Source organism: Gobius niger (assembly GCF_951799975.1).
Source record: "Gobius niger genome assembly, chromosome: 12".
Classification (NCBI taxonomy): Eukaryota; Metazoa; Chordata; class Actinopteri; order Gobiiformes; family Gobiidae; genus Gobius; species Gobius niger.
In genome coordinates, this window is record NC_136863.1 from 1,830,061 (window position 1) to 1,851,705 (window position 21,645).

At 43.8% G+C, this 21,645-nt stretch overlaps 1 protein-coding gene across 1 annotated transcript; it reads right to left on the bottom strand.

Moving 5' to 3' along the window:
- Positions 1 to 5,227: 5,227 nt before the first annotated feature.
- Positions 5,228 to 21,246, bottom strand: edaradd (EDAR-associated death domain). The gene is made up of 6 exons (XM_079567149.1): positions 21,182 to 21,246; positions 12,902 to 12,957; positions 9,502 to 9,544; positions 9,369 to 9,433; positions 6,997 to 7,045; positions 5,228 to 5,619 (listed from the first exon to the last, which is right to left on the bottom strand). Exons 1-6 carry the CDS (start codon positions 21,231 to 21,233, stop codon positions 5,231 to 5,233), a joined length of 654 nt encoding a protein of 217 aa, XP_079423275.1. The 5' UTR covers positions 21,234 to 21,246; the 3' UTR covers positions 5,228 to 5,230.
- Between the last annotated feature and the right edge of the window lie 399 nt (positions 21,247 to 21,645).

The window sequence follows — 21,645 nt, forward strand, 5'->3', positions numbered from 1 at the left end:
GCAAATTATTATTTCAATACAATTCAGAGGATAAAGAACTGAACATGGTCATTTGTTGAATTTTAGCATTAGGAGGTCATATTTACTGAAATCAAACAAACAGGTCGAGTTATATTTTAACATAAAATAACATAAATTCTTAAATCCATTGAACTTGTGAGTTTTTGGAGAGTTTCTGCTTGGATTTCTTTGCAGGATGTCAGAATAACCTCCCAGAGCTGCTGTTTGGATGAAAACTGCCTCCCACACTCATAGATGTTTAGCTTGAGGCTCCAAAGGTTCTCAATAGGGCTGAGGTCAGGGGAGGATGGGGTCCACATCATGAGTTTCTCACCTTTTCAGCCCATAGCAGCGGTTTTCTTTACAGCAGGACATGGTGAATGATGAAGAGGATCTTGTTCTTTAGAGCAGTGGTTCTCAACCTTTTGGAGCCGCGACCCCCACCCGGGTCAGACCATGGGAAAAACAGGGACATTAACCCCTTAACTCCCACCTGAACCGAGCACATTTTCTCCAGTTTGGCTTTACCCCAATCCAAAAGCTTCTGGAAAAAAGACGTGAAAATAGCGACAAAACTGAGACGAAAACAATGATGGAAATGTGACAAAAGTAAGAAAACATTGACAAAAAAGTGACGAAAAATTGATGAAAAAGTGGCAAAAATTTGACAAAAATTTGACAAAAAAATAACAAAAAAATTACAAAAATGTGACAAAAAATGACAAAAAAATGATAGAAAAAAAATGTGATGACGTGAGGAAAAAGATCCTCTCGGTTCAGGCGGGAGTTAAGAGGATAAACTATGTAACTCTTAAAAAACAAAGAAAAAACAATGGCTAAAAACAAAAATGAATTAAATTTAGAACAAATAATGGCACCCTGGTAAAATAGCATGTATGCTACCACACCATAATAATGATAATAATGAAAATGATGATCTGCTTAATTTTTCAGTAGTTTTTCCCTTAACCTCTTAACTCCCGCCTGAACCCAGAGCATTTTCTCCAGTTCAGCTTTACCCAAATCCTGTAGGCCAGTGTGACGCCTCATTTGAAAGCTAAGATCTATAAAACTCATCAAAAATGGATCTTTTTCCTCACGTCATCACATTTTTTTTCATCACTTTTTAGATTTTTTTGTCAAATTCTTATCACTTTTTTGTCACTTTTTTGTGACATTTTCATCCTTGTTTTCGTCTCAGTTTTGTCGCTATTTTCACACCTTTTTTCCAGAAGCTTTTGGATTGGGGTAAAGCTGGAGAAAATGTGCTCGGTTCAGGTGGGAGTTAAGGGGTTCACTGGGCTTAAGCTGAAACTAATCATCGCAGGCGTCAGAGACACAAAACCCTCCATGAGCTTCATTGAAAAATATCTATATGTTTTTACCTTTTTGACACTGAAATACAATTTGCATAATAATTTGGAACACGGTGTTTTGTTTCCTGCAAGAGTTTTCGGATCATCAATAACCGCGGACATTGTTTATCGTTTGGACGTTGGTTTCACTGAGGTACTTCCTGTTGTGATATCGGGTTCTGCAAAACATCTGATCTGGACTTTGTGAGTAATTCCGAAAACGAGTCCGTTGTCATGTTCTGGGCATTTGGACACAAGGTGACACAAGGGGGCGCCTTCCAACCTTCTCAGTGTAAATGTGAGTTGACTTTCCTCAGAGTTAGACTTTAGGTCAGACATGAGTGACAGTAACATGAGGCTAAACACAGTGAGCTCTTTGTTTGCAGTAAAAAGGCTGAGGCCTCATTGCTCTTCAGTCACAGACTGAGAAGTGAAGAAGGAAGTCATGGAGCTTCTGCTTTAGACACAACTTCAGACTCTGCTGCAGGTAAGAGTCATATCATATTCTGAAACTCAAATCTGTAGTAAAAACATAATATATGGAAAATTATTATTACAACTACAACAAGAAAAATATCTGAAAATCATGTATCTTGAAGAGCGTCATGGCGACGTGAAAACAGGAAGTGACCTCCCTCTCTCCTGGTGCAGCTGAATTTTTTCACCTTTTTTAGTGAATTGTTTGCCTTTTTCAGCGAACCAAGTTGTTGTTCTGGATACTTTTGTACGTCTTTACCGTGTTTTTGTGGAGGTTTGGTGGATTTGTTTACTTTGAGAGTCCAAAATGGTCCTGAAGAAAGCAGCTTTTTGAAGGTAAACAAACTGCTAGCTTATCAGCTAAACCCATTTAAGATCTACAAACATCTTCTTCTGAGACACTGAACAGTGAAGAGGCACCAAGAGCCCCCACACCTGCAGCACGGAGGAGGCGTCACAAGAGGAGCTACAGGAAACAACAAAAGGGACCAACGAGGAGATGGTGAAAGACTGTGGAGGGAGCTGTGCAGGAGGAAGAGGAAGGACGAGGTGGAGGTGACCAGTGCAGGACACCACGCTCTGAGACAGGGACAAGCCCAGGAGGCGGTGCACCGTTTCAGATGATCAGAGGAGACAGAGGGCAGCTACAGTTTCTCCATCCTCCAAGGTCATGCGGGTGGAGTGGCTGAAGGACAACGAGATCATGGACCCGGCCGAGGACAGGAACTTCTACATCACCGTGGACACAACCTGATCATCAAGCAGGCGCGTCTGTCCCACACGGCCAACTACACCTGTGTGGCCAAGAACATCGTGGCCAAGAGCAAGAGCTCCACCGCCGTGGTCATCGTCTACGGATTTTCCATCAACCAGTGCTCCTCCTGTGACCAAAACAGTGAAGATGGCGGCCGCGACACAACCATCTTTCACCAAAGAAAAAAAAAAAAAAAAAAAAGAGTGGTGCGCACTGAATGGTGCTGCTGCCGGATGCTCTCTCATCGAATGCAATTTCTCCATCTGTGAGATCAATAAAGTATCATCTTATCTTATCTTAATCAAAGAAAATGTTTTTTTTTTAAATTTACTTTCATTCTAAAAAACAAAAACAAAACAAACAAACCCAGGTCATTTGTTTCTGCTGTAGGTCATGTTTGACCCAGTTCCTCTGAGTCGTGGTGCAGCAGGACTGATGTGGACAGATGTTATAGAAGAAGCTCGTGAGGTTCATTTCTTCAACAGTTACTAAAGTAACTATTTTCTCCAAAGTAAAAGTAGATCCACCACAGTCCTGTCCACATCGGTCATGGTCCACCAGGACCCACCACGACTCAGAGGAACTGGGACACACATGACTTTTATGACTCTTACCTGCAGCAGAAGTCTGAAGTTCTGTCTAAAGCAGAAGCTCCATGACTTCCTTCTTCACTTCTCAGTCTGTGACTGAAGAGCAATGAGGCCTCAGCCTTTTTACTGCAAACAAAGAGCTCACTGTGTTTAGCGTCATGTTACTGTCACTCATGTCTGACCTAAAGTCTCACTCTGAAGAAAGTCAACTCACATCTACACTGAGAAGGTTGGAAGACGCCCCCTGGTGTCACCTGCATCCAAATGCCCGGAACATGACAGCGGGTCAAAAAGACCCGCGAAGGCGACACGAGGGTTAAGTCTGGTGACGGTTGAACAGTTTAGAAGGATCTGTCGTCTCTACAGCGGTTTGCTCCGGCCCCGCCCCCTCCCGCTGAACAGTTCTTGGTGGTCTCTACCGGAGGTGGGAGTAAGTCACTAAATGCAAGTCTCGAGTCAAGTCCAAGTCGTGAAGGTCCAAGTCCCAAGTGAGTCCAAGTCAATCGGTCCTGGGCTCAAGTCAAGTCAAGTCAAGTCAAGTCTTGCTTTAGCCGGCGAGTCACCTCAAGTCACAAACGCCAGCGTGTCGACTTTTCATGTGTTTAATCTTGAAAATTACAAGTGCTTTCTCAAGATTTAGCGATTTTAAAAATTTAGATCTCATGGATTTGGATTTAAAGTTTAATTAATATTTAATCACCACAAAATTCAAACTATATATATTTTAAATGCTCCAGTCTATGTACAAATTTACCGGGACAGCATTTTAAGGAAGGGGGTCCGGGGTGGGCGACTTAAAAAAAAATGAAACAGAGTCTTTTAAACATGAGCTGCTTTTCCTTGTAGTATGAAATATAAATATAAAATAATATTTTTACTTTTGTTAGTTTCTGGCAGTTTTTCTGTCAGTGGTTCCCCTGTACTGCCCCAGCCCCTGTATACTCGGATCCGCCCCTGTAGCCTTCAGTCCCGCTGTCACTGGGCTGTGTGCGGATGTGTAATATAACCACTAAATCGTTCTGGAGGCTCCGTCTGCGCTGTAGGTCCAGCCCATTGTTTCAAACGTTTTCCTGTCCGTAAATCTCCTCCTCTTCACTGTCTTTAGAAAACTTTTAATGCACCAAAGAAATATTTCCTCGGCCTTTTTGTGCTGTATTGATCAGACGCTCTAAAACCGAACACGCATGTGGATAATCACCATAATGTAAACAAAGATGCGCCGCTTTTACGACATTAATCCTGATCTTTCGACAGTTTCACTCAAATAAATAAAACTATAAAGTCACAGCGAGTCATTGAGAGTCACTGGCCTCAAGTCCAAGTTAAGTCTCGAGTCACAAACAGCAAGTCCCAAGTCAAGTCTTTTTGCAGCTTTGGTCAAGTCAGTCTCAAGTCCCGAAAATTGCGACTCGAGTCAAGTCATGTGACTCGAGTCTCCCACCTCTGGTCTCTACAGCGGGCTGCTCTGGCCCCGCCCCCTCGTACTGAACAGTTCTTGGTCGTCTCTACAGCAGTTTGCTCTGGCTCCGCCCCCTCCTACTGAACAGTTCTTGGTCGTCTCTACAGCAGTTTGCTCTGGCTCCGCCCCCTCCTATGCTGGTCTCTACAGCGGTTTGCTCTGGCCCCGCCCCCTCCTATGGTGGTCTCTACAGCAGTTTGTCCGGCCCCGCCCCCTCCTATGGTGGTCTCTACAGCGGGCTGCTCCGGCCCCGCCCCCTCCCACTGAACAGTCCTTGGTGGTCTCTAAAGCAGGTTGCTCCGGCCCCGCCCCCTCCTATGGTGGTCTCTACAGCAGTTTGCTCCGGCCCCGCCCCCTCCTATGGTGGTCTCTACAGCGGGCTGCTCCGGCCCCGCCCCCTCCTGCTGAACAGTTCTTGGTGGTCTCTACAGCGGTTTGCTCCGGCCCCGCCCCCTCCTATGGTGGTCTCTACAGCAGTTTGTCCGGCCCCGCCCCCTCCTATGGTGGTCTCTACAGCGGGCTGCTCCGGCCCCGCCCCCTCCTATGGTGGTCTCTACAGCAGTTTGTCCGGCCCCGCCCCCTCCTATGGTGGTCTCTACAGCGGGCTGCTCCGGCCCCGCCCCCGCCAGGCCCGGGGCCAGTCGGCGTCGAGCCAGCGCTGCAGCAGCCTCACCACGTCCACGCGCTGGTACTGGCGGCACAGCTCCGTCAGCTCGGACACCGGCTTGTGGCTGAAGCGCAGCAGGAACTCCAGGGTGGGGCTGTGGCAGAGCGCCCCCCGGCTGCGGTGCTCCAGCAGCGTCACCTCGTCGTAGCTCATGCCCCAGCGGCTGGCGAAGTTCTTCCAGTTCTTCACCGTGCAGTGGCTCGGGTCCAGCTTCAGCCGCAGCGCGTCCAGCACGTCCGAGTCGTTCATCAGGTCGCAGATGGTCGGGGCGGGCGGCGGGCAGCGGTCGCACGGGGCGAGCAGCGCCTTCGGACAGTCTGGAACCACAAAGGGACGGTTATGTTCACTCAGTGCTCGCTCTGAACCCCCACCAGTCTGGCTTTACCCAAATCTAAAAGCTTCTATCAGGTGCCAACGCCGTTTGAGTGATAGACATGTTCACCAGTCAGAGCTGCGGCCAATCAGAAGTGGATAGAGGTGCAGTGGGCGTGGCTAGAGGTGCAGTGGGCGTGGTTAGAGGTGTGGCTGTGGTTAAAGGTGCAGTGGGCGTGGTTAGAGGTGTCGGTGTGGTTAGAGGTGCAGTGGGAGTGGTTATAGGTGCAGTGGGCGTGGTTAGAGGTGCAGTGGGCGTGGTTAGAGGTGCAGTGGGTGTGGTTAGAGGTGCAGTGGGCGTGGTTAGAGGTGCAGTGGGTGTGGTTAGAGGTGCAGTGGGCGTGGTTAGAGGTGCAGTGGGCGTGGTTAGAGGTGCAGTGGGTGTGGTTAGAGGTGCAGTGGGCGTGGTTAGAGGTGTGGCTGTGGCTAAAGGTGCAGTGGGTGTGGTTAGAGGTGCAGTGGGTGTGGTTATAGGTGCAGTGGGCGTGGTTAGAGGTGCAGTGGGTGTGGTTAAAGGTGCAGTGGGTGTGGTTAGAGGTGCAGTGGGCGTGGTTAGAGGTGCAGTGGGTGTGGTTAGAGGTGCAGTGGGTGTGGTTAGAGGTGCAGTGGGCGTGGTTAAATGTGCAGTGGGCGTGGTTAAAGGTGCAGTGGGCGTGGTTAAAGGTGCAGTGGGCGTGGTTAGAGGTGTAGTGGGCGTGGTTAAATGTGCAGTGGGCGTGGTTAAAGGTGCAGTGGGCGTGGTTAGAGGTGTAGTGGGCGTGGTTAAATGTGCAGTGGGCGTGGTTAAAGGTGCAGTGGGCGTGGTTAGAGGTGTAGTGGGCGTGGTTAAATGTGCAGTGGGCGTGGTTAAAGGTGCAGCGGGCGTGGTTAGAGGTGCAGTGGGCGTGGTTAGAGGTGCAGTGGGTGTGGTTAGAGGTGCAGTGGGTGTGGTTAGAGGTGCAGTGGGCGTGGTTAGAGGTGCAGTGGGTGTGGTTAGAGGTGCAGTGGGTGTGGTTAGAGGTGCAGTGGGCGTGGTTAGAGGTGTGGCTGTGGCTAAAGGTGCAGTGGGCGTGGCTAGAGTCGCAGTGGGTGTGGTTAGAGGTGTGGCTGTGGCTAAAGGTGCAGTGGGCGTGGTTAGAGGTGTGGCTGTGGCTAAAGGTGCAGTGGGTGTGGTTAGAGGTGCAGTGGGCGTGGTTAGAGGTGTGGCTGTGGCTAAAGGTGCAGTGGGCGTGGCTAGAGTCGCAGTGGGTGTGGTTAGAGGTGCAGTGGGCGTGGTTAGAGGTGTGGCTGTGGCTAAAGGTGCAGTGGGTGTGGTTAGAGTCGCAGTGGGCGTGGTTATTGACCTGGGGAGGTGGAGGAGGGGCAGGTACAGTCCTCCATGTCTTCCACGGGCTGAAACACCAGATCAGAAGGTTAGAAACAATTATAAAAAGATTTTTAAGCAAAAATGGTCATTTTCAGCCAAAACTACATCAAACTACAGTCGCCTAAACCTGGACTGGAATAATATTTTCATCGTTACATTTTTTAAATGGGAAAGTCATTTATTTGAGCTAAAACAAAGTCACTTCTTTTACTCCTGGACCAACAGCAGCAAAATGTGGATCTAAAGTTTGTTTCAGTTCCTGCTTTTAATTTCTCTGATTCCGGATCAGATTACACAATATAATCAACATAAACACTGGTGAGGAATGTAAGGCAACTTATCGCATTCATTTGAAGAAAAAAAAGTTTCTGTTTTCACGAGACAAGTTCTGTTTTATGTGTAAAATAAATCCTGTTTTTCCGAGTAAAGTTATTTCTGTTTTAACGACTAAAATAAATACTGTTTTAACGAGAAAAGTTCTGTTTTTACAAGCAAAATAAATCCTGTTTTTCCGTAAAGTTTCTGTTTTTATGACCAAAATGACTAAGCCCAGGGGAGGTGACATAAGTGAGGGTCATTATGTCGTGCGTGCGCCTGTGGTGATGTTAGATGGACATTCAGATAAACTATTCAGATGTTCAACATAACGTTGACTGAATCCGACACTACTCACGGCTTTAGTTGGTCAAAAACTAGCCTAGCCTTCGAACAGGCCCTGCACAGGCCAGCGTGATGGTCCAGTGTGAGCCGGTGAGAGAGATGCTTGTGATTACTACTTGCTGGCGGTGCTCGGTGATGGCTTTACGCATTAACAACCGCCCTATTAAGGGACCGTCAACAAATGACTATGCTAAACTCGACCCACTTTAGAATATTGGGACGCCTTATGGGCCACTTGGCAAAGAGCTAGTACTAATTGTAAAGTGATTTGAGATCACTGGGTAAAACACCATAAAGCAAAAAAATACATATTGTTTTTCCATTGAGTCTCGTATCGTAATTTGTTGACGGTCCCTTAATAGAGCAGAAAGTGCCAGCACCACCCAGCACCACCCAGCACCACCGAGCACCACCGAGCACCACCGAGCACCACCGAGCACCACCGAGCACCACCCAGCACCACCGAGCACCACCGAGCACCACCGAGCACCACCGAGCACCACCGAGCACCGCGAGCATGGACTAAGCATCTCTCTCCGCCGGCTCACGCTCGAGCAGGACCCGGGGCTGCTCTTGTTCAAAGGGGAGTTTTTGATCAACTATAGCCGTGAACTGTGTTTCTCGGGTTCAGTCAATGTAATGTTGGATCTGAATAGTTTATCTGAATGTCCATCTAACTTCATCACACACTGCAAAAAGTGGATTCTAAGCAAGTAAAAAAATTTCTTACTTTAAGAAATCAGTTCTTATTTTTTCCTTAAAAAGTAATAATGTTTTGCCGAGCAAAGTTTTCTTGAGAAAAAAAATCTTGTTTTAGGAAATAAAATGTAGCCATTTCTTTGCTAAAAACATGATGATTTTTCTTGTAACAAGAAAGAAAAACTTTTTGAATCTTCTTCAGTTTTAGACAAAGAATATTTTTTCTTATTTTAAGAAAAACTAAGATCAACAGCTCTTAATGTAAGAACTGATTCTCACAGAGAGATAAAACATTCCATTCTTTAAAGTGGGCGGCTCGGTGGCACAGCGGTTAGAGCCTCAGCTTCACAGCTCGAAGGTCCCGGGTTCGATTCCCACCAATAGGTGTACAATAGGTAAATTTTCCAGCCAGGTGATTCTGACCATCATGGAGGCGGGTCTCCGGGCGAGGGCAATATTTTCCTTAAATATTAGTATTTATTAAGAACATTTTACTTAAACCAAGCAACATTTAAGTAAAATATCTCTAAATTTTTCACTAAATAAGAATGTTTTCCATTTTCTGAGGACATTTTGCTTAATTCTAGTTATTTATTTGCTTAAATTTAGTGTTTCTTTCTTGTTTTATGATGAGAAAAATATTCTAGAAATAAGAATTCTTAATAAGAAAAAAACACTGACCCCATTGGCAGAAGTTTTTCCTTAAAACAAGACAAAACATCTTATTTTAAGATTTTTTTCCTTGTTTTTAGTCGAGTACTTTTTGCGGTGCACAGACGCACACCCGACATAATGACCCTCACTCATGTCGCCTACTGGGCTCAGTCACTTTGGACATAAAAACAGAACTTGTCTCGTAAAAACAGAAACTATTCTCGTGAAAACAGACTTTTTTTGTGTGTGTGAATGCAGTATGTTGCCGTAGGACTGACAGTGTGATCTCTGTGTTGTCACATGTGGAGCCTGGACCTCCTGAGCGGAGACACTGACCTGCTGAATCCTGCGAGCGCTGAAGTGTCCGGGCGCCATCGAGCTCAGGTGAAGAGTCACGGCGTCTGAGCCACGAAACACAGAGTTCACAAAAGCAGAAACAACATGACCCTCAGTGTGTTCAAAGACTGACCGTGTGGATCTGTGACCTGCACCGGGTAGTTCTCCTCCAGCGACTGAAAACACAAGACATGTCAGATCCTGAGGTTATGGAGCAAAAGGATCTGATCAGAGGGTCATCATCTGAAGCTTCGGGAACAAAGAGCCAGAGCCGAGACCAAACACGGGGCACTGAAGGAGAAGAACGTTTGATTCAAGGAGGCAAGGAGGAACCAGCTGAATGTCCAGAAGACCAAAGAAATGGTTCCGGACTTCAGAAGGAAGCCTGACAATTTTAGCCAAAAGTAAAGCACCATTTTCCACAATAGCCAGTGCTGTGCATCATTTATGACCTCATTTGGTGTTTCCTGTTTGGAAAGTTTGTTTCTCACATTTTTACAGTGCTTAACCCCCTGCCTTAAACAAGCACATCTTCTCCAGTTCAGCTTTACCTAAATCTAAAAGCTTCTCAGCTGGAGCTTACAGAGCTGGAGCTTATAGGTGTAACGCCTCATTTAACCTCTGAACTCCCACCTGAACGGATCCCATTTTCTCTAGTTTGGCTTTACCCGAATCAAAAAGCTTCTTGGGAAAAAAGCACCAAAACAAAAAGCACCAAAACAGCCACAAAAAAAGAGAAGAAAACAAGGATGTAAACGTGACAAACGCGACAAACGTGACAAAAATGTGACAAAAATTCTACAAAAATGTGACAAAAATTCAACAAAAAAGGAAAAAAAAAACATACAAAAGGTGACACAACACAGCAACAGGAAAAAGATCAGTTTTGTGGGTCTTAGCTTTCAAATGAGGTGTTACACAGGCCTATATAACAGCCAAAGAGGACAGAATGCATGTGGTTCAGGCGGGGGGTAAGAGGTTAAGATTAAACTCTAAAACGATTCAAGTACTTCTGATTTGTATAATAATATTTCTCAAAATCATCTTGAGGGCCAGAGGTTCTGTGCTGGAGGGCCGGATTTGGCCCCCGGGCCTGACGTTGCCGACCCCTGCTTTAAACTTTGGATCAGCTGCAAAAACAGACTGTTGTTTCAGATTGAACTTCTGCTTGGAACGTTGTTAAGATCCAAACATGCAAAAACCCAAATTTCTGATCCAGACTGTCTTACATTTGTGCTATAGTGGTCAGAGTGACCCAGATCCAGGGCCGGACTGGGACTGAAAACCAGCCCTGGACTCTGACCAGCCCGGCCCAAATTAGCGTAATTGTGACACTTCCACAAATACATGTTTTAACCTCTGACCCCCCGCCTAAACCAAATGCATTCTGTCCTCTTTTGGCTGTTATATAGGCCTGTGTAATGCCTCATTTGAAAGCTAAGACCCACAAAACTGACCTTTTTCCTCGCGTTGTTGCTGTGTTGTGTCACCTTTTGTATGTTTTTTTTTCTTTTTTTTGTGTGACATTTTTGTCAAATTTTTGTCAATTTTTTGTCAAATTTTTGTTGCTTTTTTCCCAAGAATCTTTTTGATTAGGGTAAGGCCAAACTGGAGAAAATGGGATCCTGAACATTAACGAGTGCATTTTCCCCAGTTCGACTTTTTATTATTATTTTTTTGATCGGCATCATCAGCAAAAAGAGCGGGAAAGGCGGTCGTAGAAACAGAAGCAAAATCATTAATATAAATAATAAATAATAATGGTCCCAAAATTGAACCTTGTGGCCAGTCCGCCCCGTCCAGATCTCACAGTGTTTCCTATGGAGCAGGAGGCCCAGAACACCTGCTGAAGGTCCGTCACACTGACCACAGTCAGACTCTTATGAAGTCACTCCTTTGGTGATTAGCATGTAGAGCTAACCCTGTAGTGCAGGCCTCTGATTAGCATGTAGAGCTAACCCTGTAGTTAGCATGTAGAGCTAACCCTGTAGTGCAGGCCTCTGATTAGCATGTAGAGCTAACCCTGTAGTTAGCATGTAGAGCTAACCCTGTAGTTAGCATGTAGAGCTAACCCTGTAGTTAGCATGTAGAGCTAACCCTGTAGTGCAGGCCTCTACAAACACGCTCTGGAATGTGTCAGTTCTGCGGCTCATGTTTCAGCACCTGGGCCGGTTTCTGTGTGGGTAAACGTGAGATCCTTCAGGACAAAGCTCTGCTGAGGGACCTGCCCGGGCCTGTGCACACGCTGAAGATCCCATCAAAGAGAGAGGGGGAGAGGACGGGGGAGAGAGAGAGAGAGTGAGAGGACGGGGAGAGAGGGAGAGGACGAGGGAGAGGGAGAGAGGGAGAAGACGGGGGAGAGGGAGAGGACGGGGAGAGAGAGAGAGGACGAGGGAGAGATGGCCTTTCCGAAACCATTCCCTCCTCCCTTCCCCTACACCCTTCCACTCAGGCCTCAGTGAGGGACCTCCAGAGGTTCACTCAACAGAGCAATTGGAGCTGTGACTTTCAGACGCTCTCTCCCTCTCCCTCACGAACTGCACAGCCCATAATGTGGGAAAAAATCACAAATTTGACTGATCATACTTTTACATAAATAAAAGGTTCTTATGAGTTTACAAAGTAATTCAGATTCAAATATGTCGTATTTACATGATATAATTTAGCTTCTTCAAACTCACAAGTGAGAACTTTTCCTCCCAATAAAATCATATTAAGTCTCACTGTCGCTTTATTTTTCATTAATAAACGTCTATATGACGATAAAGTTGTTCAAATGAACATGTGGAACTGAAGTTGTTTGGTGTGTTGCTCCTGGGACGGCTCTCAGTGTAACACACACCTGTTAAGTGTGGAGTTGATGCAGACTCGCTGAGAAGGAGCTTTTCTCCTCCTCACTGAGGGTCTGTTTCGGACAGAACTCCACTCCACGGCACGAGCAGACTGAGTGTTAGGGGGAGGGTGAGGGAGGAGGGAGCGGTTTCGGAAAGGCCCAGAGTGTGAGAGTGAGAGGGAGAAAGTGAGAGGGAGGGGGAGAGTGAGAGAGAGGGAGAGAGGAAGAGAGGGAGAGGACGGGGGAGAGAGGGGGAGGGAGAGGGAGAGAGGGAGAGAGGAGGAGAGGGAGAGGACGGGGGAGAGAGGGGGAGGGAGAGGGAGAGAGGGAGAGAGGGAGAGAGGACGAGGAGAGAGGGAGAGAGAGATGACGCCAAAATTGCCGATATTTTCATCACAGATGGAGCCAGGTTTAATATAAATCATGTTATTATATTTTCGATCTTTTAATAAACTAGTTCTTCATGGTTTATAACTCAGAGCCTCTGAATGTGATTTTAATCAGCGATTATGATCTGACACGAGTACTTTGATCTGAGTATTTGCCGATGCCGAGCACCGACACGAGAACAAGGCACTTTCTTCTTCTCGAGACTTCTGATGATGGAGCTGCTGTGTGAGGTTGTGAGGAGGCGTCACACGAGGAGGCGAACCCCCCCCCCCCCCCCCGTAATAAATGAACCTCTCTGAGAAACACTCACGATCTCTGCGACCAGGCTGGTGGTGTCCATGTCCTCCACCGGCTCCGAGCTCCGGTCTGAAACACGCAGCAGAAAGTGGTCAGAACACAAGTACTTTCTTCAAATACACACACATATATTCATACTGTATTTGGAAACAAGGAAGTAAACAAACCAGGTCAACTCAAAATTGGGGAGGTAGAAATGTAAAGGGTGTTTGTAACAAAGTTTTTGGGAATCAATATTGATGAGAAGTTGAATTGGAAAGCGCACATTAATACATTAAAGACTAACATTTCTAAAATTATTGTCATACTATGTAAAATTAAAACCTCTGTGAATCAAAATGTATTATATATACTGTACAATTCCCTCATCCTTCCATACCTGAGCTATTGTGTGGAAATATGGGGGAAAACCTATAAAACTAACATACAACCTCTCTTTTTATTGCAAAAGAAAGCAGTCAGAGTGATCAGCCGCGCAGAATACTTGGCTCCAACAAATCCACTTTTTATTAGACTAAATATCTTCAAATTGCATGATCTTGTTGATGTTTACACAGCAGTTGTGATGTACAAAGCTCACAGTCTCAGGCTCCCTCAGTGTTTACAGGAGATGTTCTCATTTTTGTAACTTTTTTCTAATTTTTTTGGTCATTTTTTCTAATTTTTTTGTCAATTTTTTTTGTCAATTTTTGTAATTTTTTGTCATTTTGTGTCATTTTTTTTGTCATTTTTTCTTATTTTTTGTCATTTCATTAGCCACATAGCATAACTGCCTAAGTCATTTTGTATTGTTAAAATGGCAGTAAGAGAAAAACAATGTGTTTCCTATAAAACGTCTTTTTACATGTTTTCCAAAATCAAAACAAAAATGAGTTAGGCAATTATGCTATGTGGCTAACGATTTTTGTGTCATTTTTTGTCACATTTTTTGTCATTTTTTTGTAATGATTTGTCTCTTCAGCGTCAGGAGACCAAAGGTAAAGCAGCTCCTTCACATATGGCCGAGATGTTCTAGATCCTTAAACATTTGATCTGATCTGTGTCAGAATGATGTTCCTTCAGGGCCGGAGCTTCTATGATGGAGGGCCGGTTTTGGCCCCCGGGCCTGACCCTGACCTGCTCCACACCATCAAAACTGCTGCTTTAAAGAAATGCAAATACACAATATCGAGGTGATCTTCTCAGAGTCAAGAGTTGTGGGAAAATTGGGAACAAAGTGAAGACAGAACTTGGGTGATCATTTGATGACGTTACATATTTAACACAACCAGGGGCGGACTGGCCACATGTCCGTTCTGGAAGAGCACAGAAGGGCCACCGGTCTGGCCTCTCACTTTACCTCACCCTCACCCCCGAGCTTTACCCAAATCTAAAAGCTTAACCTCTTAACTCCCGCCTGAACCGAGAGGATCTTTTTCCTCACGTCAGATTTTTTTCCAATCATTTTTTTGTTGGGTTTTCAACTCATTTTTGTAACTCATTTTTTGTCACTTTTTTGTCCTTTTTGCCACTTTTTATCAATGTTTTCTCACTTTTTTGTCACATTTCCATCATTGTTTTCGTCTCAGTTTTGTTGCTATTTTCACAGCTTTTTTCCAGAAGCTTTTGGATTGGGGTAAAGCCAAACTGGAGAGGTCAGGGGTCAGGGGTCATTTCTGGGGTGGCAACACATTTTACAAAGTCGAATGTTTACCGCGGGGAGACTCCCAGAATGATATAGAAATAGTAGCATCGTCCATAATATAAGTAACTTTTGCAAAAAAATAAAATAAATAATCATCATCTTAGGAGGGACGAGGCCTCGTGGACCCAGGACACGCTGGTGGGACGATGTCTCTGAGCTGGCCTGGTGTGGCCTCGGGGTCAGAACAGCTGGAGGAGGTGTGGCCTCGGGGTCAGAACAGCTGGAGGAGGTGTGGCCTCGGGGTCAGAACAGCTGGAGGAGGTGTGGCCTCGGGGTCAGAACAGCTGGAGGAGGTGTGGCCTCGGGGTCAGAACAGCTGGAGGAGGTGTGGCCTCGGGGTCAGAACAGCTGGAGGAGGTGTGGCCTCGGGGTCAGAACAGCTGGAGGAGGTGTGGCCTCGGGGTCAGAACAGCTGGAGGACGTGTGTGTGGATCGGGAGGTCTGGGCGTCTCTGCTGAGACGCTGCCCCCGCGATCCGGCCCCGGATAAAGAGAAGAAAATGGATGGATGATCTGAGGAGCAGCAGGAGTTACACTTGGCTCCTTGTTTGGCTCTAAAGTTGTTCTAATTCTTTGTCCTGTCACAAAAGTACTAACAGACTGAGCCTGTGTGAGACCAAGCAGCTTCTGGAGCAGATGTGAGACGTCACATGACATCAGTGGGCAAGACCTTTAATCTAGATCCGCCCCTGGAGGAGGGACAGAGCAAGACACAGTGTTGTGTTCGTGAGTGGACTTGTTAACGTGACCATATTAGTCCAGTGCTCTGGTCTCTGCACTGCACCAACTAAACTCAGACAGAAGTGAGATCATTGTTTTTGTCCCACAAAGTGTCACCGTGAGTTTCTCTGAAACCAAACGTCAGGAGTGACTCAGACCTGAACTGAACACAGATAAACTGTTCATGACGGCCGTGAAACAGCGGCTTCTCATCCGGGAAACAGATGATATAATGATATAAATGATATAAATGATGTAAATGATGTAAATGATGTAGATGAGAAAACTGGGCCTTTAACATCAAAAGAGCCACTTGAGTCTAAAAAAAACTCCGTATTTCCCTCCACAAGCATCACTTTAAGGCGAGACACTGCAGGTGAATAGGGAAAAAATGTATATTTACAGATTTCAATTTGAAACTGTTGCTGTCGATCACTGGCATAAATGTGAGAAAAAAATACATTGCAAGTTTTCTGTCATTTTATCTTTTCATATAAGAACAAGGTGTTTTATGTCTAAAAATGCCCCAAATTTCCCATCTTTTCGGCGACGAAATCTGAATAATGGATTGAGCTACATTCAAATGTATTGTTTCATTTTATTGATAAATGAGTTGCCAAGACTTTCTCAGAGGGGATTTTGGATTTCTTGTTTAGTTTTAAAATCAGCTGTTTTTTAGTGGAAAGATTTGTAAAAATGTAATTTTCGCCTTATTTTTTAACATTCAAAACTCAATAAATGGGGCTTAAGGGATTAGATAATAAAAAATCCCTCTGAAAAAATCTTCCAAATATTGTTCAGTCCAAGGCTGGAAAATGTGAAGTCTTTAGGTCCGACTGACGTGGATATAGTGTCGCCACAATGACAGAAAAATGAGTTTTGAGAAAAAGGCCCTTGAAATTGCATTGTCCCATTTAAGTCTATGGGGGAACATTGAATCAGCACAATATTTAAACATGTTTTTGTGAAGATTAGGCATATTTTCTGTTTCCAGGTGAAAGCTTGTATGTTCAGAGACCAACTTGGCCCAAAACCAGAAAACTGAAAAAATTGAGTTTTGCCTGTAGTGTCTCCCCTTAATACTGACAGAACACATAGTATAATAATATAATAGTGACTTAGTAGAAAATCCCATCGATACTTCCCCTTCGATCCTTTTATGAGTTTGCTCTTAGTAACGTTGTTCCGCTGCCCTCACCTCCTCCTCGGTCTTTCTCACTTTCTTATTTATAGATCACAGTTTATTGGCGGTTCCAGGTTTGAGTCATGAGTGTTTCTCAGAGTGTTTCTCAGAACCGCAGAAGATGAAGCCACTTCCTGGATCTGCACAGAACGAGGAGGAGGAAGTGGAGGAGGAGGAAGTGAGTCGGGCTTTTCGATACCAGTACTTTAACGATACTCGCTTTTCCAAATCAACACCTGAACAATTCATAAAATCCCTTTAATTCAAGTGGTTCTCAACCTTTTAGAGCCGCGACCCCCATTATAACAGTTAATTATCGTGACCCCCACCCGGGTCAGACCATGGGAAAAACAGGGACATTAACCCCTTAACTCCCACCTGAACCGAGCACGTTTCTCCAGTTTGGCTTTACCCCAATCCAAAAGCTTCTGGAGAAAAGCTGTTAAAATAGTGACAAAACTGAGACGAAAACAATGATGGAAATGTGACAATAAAGTGAGAAAACATTGAGAAAAATTGATGAAAAAGTGGCAAAAATGTCACAAGAAACTGACAAAAAATTGACAAAAAAATGACCAAAATCTGATAAATATTTGACAAAAAAATGACAAAAAATTGATAAAAAATTGACGAAAAAATTTAAAAAGTGACAAAAAAATTACTCAAATTTGACCAAAATGTTACAAAAAAATACAAAAAAGTGACAAAAAATTGATAAAAAAATGGACGAAAAAATGACCAAAAAATGACAAGAAAATGACCAAAATGTAATAAAAAAATGATAAAAATTTGATAAAAAATGGACGAAAAAATGAAAAAAAAAATTATAAAAAATGGACAAAAAAATGACAAAAAATTGATGAAAAAGTTACAAAAATGAGTTGAACACCCAACAAAAAAATGATGGAAAAAAAATGTGATGACGTGAGGAAAAGGATCCTCTCGGTTCAGGCGGGAGTTAAGAGGTTAACCTATAGAACTCTTAAAAAACAAAGAAAAAACAATGGCTAAAACAAAAATGAATTAAATTTAGCCTCTGGAGGGTCCTACAGCTTAATGCGTTGTAGCAGCTGTTCTCTTAATCTGATGTCTGGCAGAAACCGTCCTCATTGTGCCTTTATCTGCACAAACCCGTGTCTGAATCAGCCACAAATCTCCAAACAGTAAAATGATTACGCTTCGTCTTTCATGAAATATCGAAGGTTTTCATTCCTAGACCAAGACATTCAAATGTTTCACACTTTTCATCAGCAGAAAGATCCTTTTTCTTTCCCTCATCGCTTGAAAATGGTGATTTCAAAGAGCCACAAAACACAAAAACATCCACGAGTCTCGATTATTATTGTTTTTTTTTACCTTTATGACACTGAAGTACAAAGTGCAGTCATTTGGAATAATATATAATCCACTTAGTTAAAAACGGCGTAATGCTAATGCTAACTGGTACATGTTAACCAATGGACGGCGCTAGGCTAAGCTACGACGGGGTGAACGGGCGCTAAGTTTACATTAGCCACACTCAGCTCCTCCTTCAGGTACAGTCTAACCACTGTGCCCTCGTGCCTGTGAGCAAACACCTTTAACCTCCAGCTTCAGTCTAACCACTGTGCCACTGTGCCCTCGTGCCTGTGAGCAAACACCTTTAACCTCCTGAGGCACAGTCTAACCACTGTGCCACCGTGCCCTCGTGCCTGTGAGCAAACACCTTTAACCTCCAGCTTCAGGTACAGTCTAACCACTGTGCCACTGTGCCCTCGTGCCTGTGAGCAAACACCTTTAACCTCCTGAGGCACAGTCTAACCACTGTGCCACTGTGCCCTCGTGCCTGTGAGCAAACACCTTTAACCTCCTGAGGCACAGTCTAACCACTGTGCCACTGTGCCCTCGTGCCTGTGAGCAGCCGCACTGTGAGGTGAGTGTGAGGTTGGAGGTTCTAATCCCTCAGAGTTTGATGTGGTTTCTCTGCAGAGCCTGTTCAGACCTGCCACATTCCTCCACACGCAGCACTTTCCCCTCTACTTTTACTACTGTACTTCTACTGCTACTGTACTTCTACTTCTACTACTGTACTTCTACTTTTACTACTGTACTTCTACTACTACTGTACTTCTACTTCTACTACTGTACTTCTACTTTTACTACTGTACTTCTACTTCTACTACTGTACTTCTACTTTTACTACTGTACTTCTACTACTACTACTGTACTTCTACTTTTACTACTGTACTTCTACTACTACTACTGTACTTCTACTGCTACTGTACTGTACTGTATTGAAGTACAGGATCTGTATTGAAGTACAGGATCTGTAGTGAAGTACAGGATCTGTAGTGAAGTACAGGATCTGTATTGAAGTACAGGATCTGTAGTGAAGTACAGGATCTGTAGTGAAGTACAGGATCTGTAGTGAAGTACAGGATCTGTAGTGAAGTACAGGATCTGTAGTGAAGTACAGGATCTGTATTGAAGTACAGGATCTGTATTGAAGTACAGGATCTGTAGTAAAGTACAGGATCTGTATTGAAGTACAGGATCTGTAGTAAAGTACAGGATCTGTATTGAAGTACAGGATCTGTACTTTACTGTGTTCCAGGAAGTGACTACAACACGGTCTTTCTCACGCTTATTCATTCACAAAGTCCTTTGTGGGAGGCAGCAGAGGCTAAAGACTGGAGGACTTTCTAAACATCCATGAGGCTCCACACACGTGTCTGTCAGAGGAAACACTCAGAACTCAGAGGAAGCGACTCTTCACACCTGAGCTGAGGAGCAGGAGCACTTTATCTCACACCATCCAGGACCTGCTCCGTCTCTGCAGAGGCGTCTCATGTGACGCTGTGGACGGTGGTTTCTGTTCCACACGTCGTCTTTGTGGAGGATTTTTCCATAAAGGTCCTGAAGAAGCAGCTTTTGAAAAGTGACCAGCAGCTCATCAGCTTTAAGACCTACACGTGTGTTTCACTGAGGCACTGAGGAGGCACCAAGAGCTGGATTTAAGTCAGAGTTTTCCCTCTCGCTATAATAAAAAGATAAATAAATGATTTTATGTTTTATTTGATCACGCTTAAGTAACTTCTTGTTAAAAAAAGACAAATTTGTGAAAAAAACAACAACCAGTTTAACAAAATGATCCCAATTTGAGCTCCATGGCCCTGGTGGAAGAACCTGTGACTGGTGGGGGGACATTTAAAGGGGGGTCTGGGGGTCCTCCTTAAACACGTGAGGAGCCCCCACAGCTGCAGCACCGAGGAGGAGCCACAAGAGGCGCTACAGGAAACACAAGCAAGGGACAAACGAGGAGGTACCCGGGCAAGACTCGCAGCTAAGTACTTTTACTTCTACTAGAGTATCATTACAGTGAAATACTTGTACTTTCACTCTCACAGTAAGTACAATATCGACTGAATCAATGACAGAAACATTTCTTTTCACCACAAACCCTGAAGAACGAATGACATGAGCAGAAACTCTGGGGAATAACATGGGAATAACGGGGAAGAACTGCGTAAAAAATGGGGATAAATGGGCAAAAATATTAGTAAAAAAAAGGGGAAAAAAGTGTAAAATAAAATTGAAAAATGGGGCAAATATTGGACAAGAAAACATGAGATTAAATAATTTATTTGAGCTGAAACAAGTCACTTCATTTTTCCCGTCTGCCTCAAAACTCGGATCGAAAGATGGATTTTTTCGATACCGGTAGAACCTAAACTCTTTCTATGCCAGACTGTTTAACCTCTTAACTCCCGCCTGAACCGAGAGGATCTTTTTCCTCACGTCATCACATTCTTTTTCATTTTTTTGTTGGTTATTCAACTCATTTTTGTAACTTTTATCTCATTTTTTTGTCAAATTTTAATCAAATTTGTGTAAAAAAAAAATGCACATTTTGTCACATTTGCTATTTTTTTGTCACATTTTTTGTCAATTTTTTAATCAATTTTTTTTCATTTTTTGTCACATTTTTGTCATTTTAGTAAAAAAAAAAGCACATTTTATCACATTTTTGTTATTTTTTTGTATTTTTTTGTCACATTTTTTGTCAATTTTTCATCAATTTTTCGTCATTATTTTGTCACATTTTTGTCTTTTTTTGGTCATTTTTTTTGGGTAATTTTTTTTGTCAAATTTTAATCACATTTTTGTCATTGTTTTGTAATTTTTTTTGTAATTTTTTGTCAATTTTTTTAATCAAATTTTTGTCATTTTTTGTCCCATTTTTGTCTTTTTTTGGTCAAATTTTAATCACATTTTTGTAAAAAAAAAATGCACCTTTTGTCACATTTTTGTTATTTTTTTGTATTTTTTTTGTCACATTTTTTGTCCATTTTTTATCTATTTTTTTTTACATTTTTACCACTTTTTCATCAATTTTTCGTCACTTTTTTGTCATTTTTTGGTCAATTTGTTTATTAATTTTTTGTCATTTTTTGTCACATTTTTGACATTTTTTGGTCAATTTTTTTTCAATTTCTTGTGACATTTCTACCACTTTTCCCATTAATTTTTCGTCACTTTTTTGTCACATTTCCATCATTGTTTTCGTCTCAGTTCTGTCGCTATTTTCACAGCTTTTGTCCAGAAGCTTTTGGATTGGGGTAAAGCCAAACTGGAGAAAATGTGCTCGGTTCAGGTGGGAGTTAAGGGGTTAACGGTACCGGCCCTGTAAGACTTCTTTATGTGTAATGTTCATTATGATTTACTCACAGAGCTGCTCCGTGTAGAGGCGGCTGGCGTCTGTTGACCCCACTTCCCCCATGGTCCGCGCTGGAGGTCCGTTTATAATCCCGCACTCCTCTAGCTTCAAGCTTCCTCGCGACAATAATAAAATAATAATAATAATAATAATAAAATAACGTGCCTTTTCCTGGAGAATAAGAGAGTTTAAAGTGAGTAAATCTCTCCGGGACTTTTCTTTGTTTGGTTCAGAGACGAGACGAGGAGGAAGAGACTTTGTGAAGTGAAGAGAAAAGAGGAGGGAGGGAGATGTTTATGAAGAGCGTCCCACCTGCACCGAGAGGACTCTGCCGCCCCCCGCTGGACGGCTCTGGAACTGCGGCGTCAGGTGGAACTGGGGAGAGTGACAGTGGGGCAAGTGAAAGAGAAATGAAAACCTGGTTAAGTGTGACGAAAACACGACATTAAAGCAACACAACAAGAGACGAAACGTG